The following is a 7,500-nucleotide window of genomic DNA, read 5'->3' on the forward strand; positions in this document are numbered from 1 at the left end:
AGGATCAGCCGGTATTATCACACACAGCCCAGTAAAAGGTGCAGTGGGAGAGATGGATCACACACTGATCCACAGCTCAAAACACACACACACATACACACACACACACACACACACTGATCCACAGCTCAACACACACACACACACACACACACACACTGATCCACAGCTTAACACACACCCACACATACACACACACTGATCCACAGCTCAACACACACTCACACACAGCCAAGTACATGGTGCAGCAGGAGAAATGGATCGCACACAGATCCAAAGCTCAAGACACACACACACACACACACACATACACATACACACACACACACACACACACACACATACACACACACACACACACACTCATCCAGAGCTCAACACACACACTGATCTACAGCAGATCCTCCAGAAACACACTCTACAGGCTGACACTGCGCTCTGATTGGCCAGTCTCTCGCTCATCTGCATACTCAAACACCATTGGCTGACAGTGCTGCTTCTCAATGTGTGATTTGAATATAAAGATGCCATTCAAATCACAAAGAGGCATTAATATAAAAGTGTTTATGCAAATGAAGATCTCATAATGCAGATTACTGATCAAACATCAGAGCTCTGCTGCGTTTACTGCAGGAAATGAGCCCAATGTTCCTCTGGAGCATCATCTTCACACAACCTCCTCATGGTCAGACCCATACAGAGTGTGTTCTGTCAATTAACATGACCCATTAGCACTCTGTGCCAGTGGGCGGAGCTAGAGAGTCACTCCTCTAATCTGACACTCTATTATTGGTTGAGTGGGAGGAGCTAGAGAGTCACTCCTCTAATCTGACTCTATTATTGGTTGAGTGTGAGGAGTTAGAGAGTCACTTCTGCAGTCTGACACTATTATTGGTTGAGTGGGAGGAGCTAGAGAGTCACTTCTGTAATCTGACACTATTATTGGTTGAGTGGGAGGAGCTAGAGAGTCACTCCTCTACTCTGACACTATTATTGGTTGAGTGAGCGGAGCTAGAGAGTCGCTTCTGTAATCTGAAACTATTATTGGTTGAGTGGGCGGAGCTAGAGAGTCACTTCTGTAATCCGACACTCTATTGGTGGAGTGGGCGGAGCTACAGAGTCACTTTTGTAATCTGACACTATTTTTGGTTGAGTGGGTGGAGCTAGAGAGTCGCTTCTGTAATCTGACACTCTATTGGTGGAGTGGGCGGAGCTAGAGAGTCGCTTCTGTAATCTGAAACTATTATTGGTTGAGTGGGCGGAGCTAGAGAGTCACTTCTGTAATCCGACACTCTATTGGTGGAGTGGGCGGAGCTACAGAGTCACTTTTGTAATCTGACACTATTTTTGGTTGAGTGGGTGGAGCTAGAGAGTCGCTTCTGTAATCTGACACTCTATTGGTGGAGTGGGCGGAGCTAGAGAGTCACTTTTGTAATCTGACACTATTATTGGTTGAGTGGGCGGAGCTAGAGAGTCGCTTCTGTAATCTGACATTCTACTGATTGAATGAATGGAGCTAGAGAGTCGTGTGTGTATTTGGGTATATATGTATGTGTGTGTGTGTGCGTGCGTGTGTGTGTGTGTGTGTGTGTGTGTGTGTGTTTTGGAATTACTTCAAGCATCAGCTTAATTTCTGTATTCTTTTCCTGATGGCGTGTGTGTGTGTGTTGGATTTACTTCAGGCATTGTCTATTTTTTGTATTTTTTAATGGTGTGTGTGTGTGTGTGTGTGTGTGAGTGTGTGTCTGTGCTCTACATCTTCAGGAAATTCTCCAGGGCAGATTAATTAAGAACCGAAACAAATCACTAAAGCATTAAACAGTTTGCACGTTTCTCAGAATCTGAGGTCTGATAACACACACACACACACACACACACACACACGCACACACACGCACACACACACACACAGTAAAGCGCAGAAGAGTGGCGGGCTGGATCCTGACCTGAATTAAGCATTACAGTGAGTGTGTTTAGTGGTGTGTGTGGTCCGGGCTGTGCTCCAGAACTCTGTGTGTCCTCCTGAACGGCTGTGTTCTGACCTCGGCCTCCTCCACATGGATCGAGATGTAAACTGAGGAGAGCGGCGTTACTGCGGATGATGGAGATGAGGAAACGCTGCTGAATCTGCTCCCGGAGGAGCTCTGAAGACCCTCATCCACACCATCAGTCTGTGTGTGTGTGTGTGTGTGTGTGTGTGAGTGTGTGTGAGTGTGTGTGTGTGTGTGTGTGTGTGTGTGTGTGTGTGTGTGTGTGTGTGTGTGTGTGTGTGTGTGTGTGTGTGTGTGTGTGTGTGTCTGGAGCAGTGTTCTGTTGGGAGCACCAGTGTAATGTTCACTCTGAGCTTCTCTCTCCTGTGTGTTCAACACTTGATGACTGCTCAAACAGCCGCTGAATGGTGAATCGGCTCTACTGAAGCCTCAGAGCATTCTGGGAGTGTTTTACATTCACCGGTGGCAGCTCTTAACAACACATCGAGTTCATTTAAACACACACACACACACTCACACATGTTATGAATGATTAATATGCAGGTTAGTGTATGCTCCGTTCAGCTGCTTTAGTTTTTGTCAGCTTTGTGTTTAATCAAAGAATTATTAGACTATAATGAGAGTGGCTCAGTGGTGTCGCATTGTCACCTCACTGAAAGAAGGTCTCTGGTTCGAGTCTCGGCTGGGTCAGTTGGTGTTTCTGTGTGGAGTTTGCATGTTCTCACGTGTTGGCATGGGTTTCCTCCGGGTGCTCCGGTTTCCCCCACAGCCACTCTGATGATTGACCGTAGTGTATGTGTGTGTGTGTGTGTGTGTGTGTATGGATGTTTCCCAGTACTGGGTTGCAGCTGGCAGGACATCCACTGTGTAAAACATATGCTGGAATAGTTGACGGTTCATTCCGCTGTGGCCACCCCTGATAAATAAGGGACTAAGCTGGAGGAAAATGAATGAGTTTCAGCTGTGATCAGTGTTTAGTGTGTAGCTGTTGTGTGTAGTGTCCAGCATCTGCGTGATGATCAGGATAAAGCACATCCAGACGGTTGTTTTCTCAGAATAAAGCTTCAGTCCTCTACAGCAGTGCTGATAAACCTGAGTGACTTTATTCTGAGATAACACCCTGCTGGATCTACTTTCTCTCTAACATACACTTCATGTCTACATTTAGTCAATTATCAGATGCTGTTGTGTGTGTGTGTGTGTGTGTGTGTGTGTGTGTGTGTGTGTGTGTGTGTGTGTGTGTGTGTGTGTGTGTTAGTGTGCAAGCGTGTATGAGTGTGTGTTGGAATATACTGCAGTATAAAACCTTAAGCCACACTCTATAAATCTGGCATCTTGTGGTTATGTGTGTTCAGTTTGCATTGTTATTAATGTGAGTATTGTGTATTAAAGGAGTATAATGATGAATGGGGCTGATTGTTAATAAAGAACAACATGAGAAAGATCTTTAATGAACTTTCAGTCTGTCTGCAGCGGCATGTGTGTTTACTATTAGGAAATGTAGGAATGGAGAATTAAATTGAATAGATATTATGTAAAATAAGCTTAATGTGAGGAAGATTCAACATTAAAACCAGTGATAGAGGACAGATGTGGTGATGGGGTGGGCAATATAATACGCTTGTGCCTCATCCTGCTTCATTTCCAGCCGGCTGCATGTACAGTATTTGTTATTTTCGGTGTGTATGGAGAACTAGATATCTCATTGATCTGGATGAAATGTGTTTCGCTTGAAGAATTGTTTTAACTGTACAGTTGAAGTCAGAGTTATTCGCCCTCCTGTAGATCCTTCTCCAATTTCAGTTTAACAGAGAGCAGATTTCTTCAACACATGTCTAATCATAACAGTGTTAATAATTAATCCCTAACAACTGATGTATGTTCTCTTCTCCATGATGACAGTAAATAATATTAGACTAGATATTCTTCAAGACACTAGTGTTCAGCTTACAGTGACATGTAAAGGCTTCACTAGGGTAATTAGGGTAAAGTTAGGGTAATTAGGCAAGTCATTGTATAACAGTGGTTTGTTCTGGAGACAATCCAACACTAATATTGCTGAAGGGGTGAATAATATTGAGCTTAAAATGGCTTTAAAACTGCTAAGAACTGCTTTTATTCTGGCCGAAATAAAACAAATCAGACTTTCTCCAGAAGAACAAATATTATCAGACATACTTCCTGAATCTGTTCAACATCATTTGGGGAATATTCTCAGTAAGGCGAGTGATTCTGACTTCAGCTGTACGATGTAAATAAATCCAGTGAACTCAGATGTTCCTCCTGTGTCTCAGCAGGTAAAGAGGAGTCGGTGGCCACCTTCAAGGGGAACGAGTTCTTCTGCTATGACCTGTCTCTGACGCCCATCCAGAGCAGCACTGACGAGATCACGCTGTCCTTCCGCACGCTGCAGCGCAACGGCCTGATGCTGCACACCGGCAAATCTGCAGACTACGTCAACCTGTCCCTGAAGAGCGGCGCCGTGTGGCTCGTCATCAACCTGGGCTCCGGAGCCTTCGAGGCCCTCGTGGAGCCCGTCAACGGCAAGTTCAACGACAACGCCTGGCACGACGTCAAGGTCACGCGAAACCTGCGCCAGGTAAGAGCTCAGCAGTCTTCTTGTTTGTGTTATTGATCGATCGCTTTCGGGAGGTTGGCGGGAAATGCTTTTTAAATGTTCCTAATCTGACAGCAGCGGATGGATCCTGACTGGACTACAAGTGTGTGTGTGTGTGTGTGTGTGTGTGTGTGTGTGTGTGTGTGTGTGTGTGTGTGTGTGTGTGTGTGTGTGTGTGTGTGTGTGTGTGTGTGTGTGTGTGTGTGTGAGTGTTAGGGATGGGTGATGTGGACTTAAAATCATCTCTCATTTTCTGGTATTTTTTGCTATGACTGTATCAATGACGATATCAATGACAATATCAACGATGATAATTATGACGATATCAATGACGGTATCAATGTTGATATTAACGACAGTAGCAATGAAAACATCAGTGATAATATTAATGTTGATAATAATGATGATATTAATGACAATAATAATGATGATAATATTGACAATATTAATGACGATGACGGTATTAATAACTATAATAATGACGATAAAAATAAAGATGACTGTATTAATAACAATAATAATGTCGATATTAATGACGATAATAATGACATTATTAATGACAATAATAATTACGGTATTAATGACAATTTTAATGACGATAATAATGGCGATATTAATGACGGTATTAATGATGATATTAATGGCGATAATAATGACCATAATAATGACAATATTAATGACAGTATCAATGACGGTATCAATGACAACATCAATGATAATATTAATGACGATATTAATCATATTAACGACGATAATAATGATGATATTAATGACAATATTAATGACGATGACGGTATAAATGACAATAATAATGACCATAATTATGGCGGTATTAATGACGATATTAAGGACAATAATAATGACGATATTAATGACGATAATAATGACAATATTAATGATGATATTAACGACGATAATAATGATGATATTAATGACGATATTAAGGACAATAATAATGATCTTAATAATGACGATAATAATGACGGTATTAATGATGATATTAATGGCGATAATAATGACAATATTAATGACAATAATAATTACAGTATTAATGACAATTTTAATGACGATAATAATGGCGATAATAATGACGGTATTAATGATGATAGTAATGGCGATAATAATGACCATAATAATGACAATATTAATGACAGTATCAATGACGGTATCAATGACAACATCAATGATAATATTAATGACGATATTAATCATGATATTAACGACGATAATAATGATGATAATAATGACAATATTAATGACGATGACGGTATAAATTACAATAATAATGACCATAATAATGGCGGTATTAATGACGATAATAATGACGATAATAATGATGATATTAATGACGATATTAAGGACAATAATAATGACGATATAATAACGATAATAATGACGATATTAATGATGATATTAACGACAATAATAATGATGATATTAATGACGATATTAAGGACAATAATAATGATCTTAATAATGACGATAATAATGACGATATTAATGATGATATTAACGACGATAATAATGATGATATTAATGACAATATTAATGACGATGACGGTATTAATGACAAAAATAATGATCATAATAATGGCGATATTAATGACGGTATTAATGACAATAATAATGACGGTATCATTGACAATATCAATAATGATATTGATGAAAAAACAGTAATGACAATATTTATGACGATAATAATGACGATATTAATGATGATATTAATGACGATGATGGTATTAATGACGATAATAATGACGATAATAATGACGATATTAATGATGATATTAATGATGATAATAATGACCATAATAATGACGATATTAATGATGATATTAATGATGATAATAATGACCATAATAATGACGATATTAATGATGATATTAATGAGGATAATAATGACCATAATAATGACGATATTAATGATGATATTAATGAGGATAATAATGACCATAATAATGACGATATTAATGATGATATTAATGACGATAATAATGACCATAATAATGACGATATTAATGATGATATTAATGACTATAATAATGACGATAATAATGACGATATTAATGACGAGGTATTAATAACAATAATAATGATGATAATAATGACCATAATAATGGCGATATTAATGACGGTATTAATGACAATAATAATGATGGTATCATTGACAATATCAATAATGATGTTGATGAAAAAACAGTTATGACAATTTTCATGATGATAATAATGAGGATATTAATGATGATATTAATGACGATGACGGTATTAATGACGATAATAATGACGATATTAATGATGATAATAATAATGACGATAATAATGATGGTATTAATGACGATAATAATGACGATATTAATGATAATAATAATGACGATGTTAATAATGATATTAATGACGATGACGGTATTAATAAGGATAATAATGACGATAATAATGACGATATTAATAATGATATTAATGACGATAATAATGACGATAATAATGACGATATTAATAATAAAAATTAATGATGATGATGGTATTAATGAGGATAATAATGAGGATAATAATGATGATAATAAAGATGATATTAATGACGATAATAATGACGATATTAATGACAATAATAATGACGATAATAATGACGATATTAATGATGACATTGATGACGATAATAATGACGATAATAATGACGATAGTAATGACAATAATAATGACAATATTAATGACGATAATAATGACGATATTAATGATAATAATAATGACGATGTTAATAATGATATTAATGACGATGACGGTATTAATGAGGATAATAATGACGATAATGATGATATTAATGATGATATTAATGACGATAATAATGACGATACTAATGACGATATTAATAATAAAAATTAATGATGATGATGGCAT

General features: G+C 37.7%; 2 protein-coding genes across 53 annotated transcripts in view; one reads left to right on the forward strand and one right to left on the reverse strand.

Annotated features, from left to right (window-relative positions):
- Positions 1–7,500, forward strand: part of nrxn2b (neurexin 2b) — a 479,676-nt gene that overhangs the window by 265,558 nt on the left and 206,618 nt on the right. For 32 of the 52 annotated variants that reach the window (XM_087259563.1, XM_087259583.1, XM_087259577.1 and 29 more), the window contains one exon: positions 4,286–4,590. In XM_087259563.1, coding sequence (XP_087115689.1) covers positions 4,286–4,590 — 305 coding nt within the window. Of the gene's footprint in view, positions 1–4,256; positions 4,591–7,500 lie in introns of all 52 variants that reach the window. The other 20 variants (XM_087259600.1, XM_087259597.1, XM_087259602.1 and 17 more) reach the window with 2 other exon arrangements.
- Positions 1–7,500, reverse strand: part of alpk1 (alpha kinase 1) — an 859,869-nt gene that overhangs the window by 118,662 nt on the left and 733,707 nt on the right. The gene's annotated exons all lie outside the window — the stretch shown is intronic.

The sequence above is a fragment of the Danio rerio genome, chromosome 7 (assembly GCF_052040795.2).
Source record: "Danio rerio strain M-AB ecotype USA chromosome 7, GRCz13ab, whole genome shotgun sequence".
NCBI lineage: Eukaryota > Metazoa > Chordata > Actinopteri > Cypriniformes > Danionidae > Danio > Danio rerio.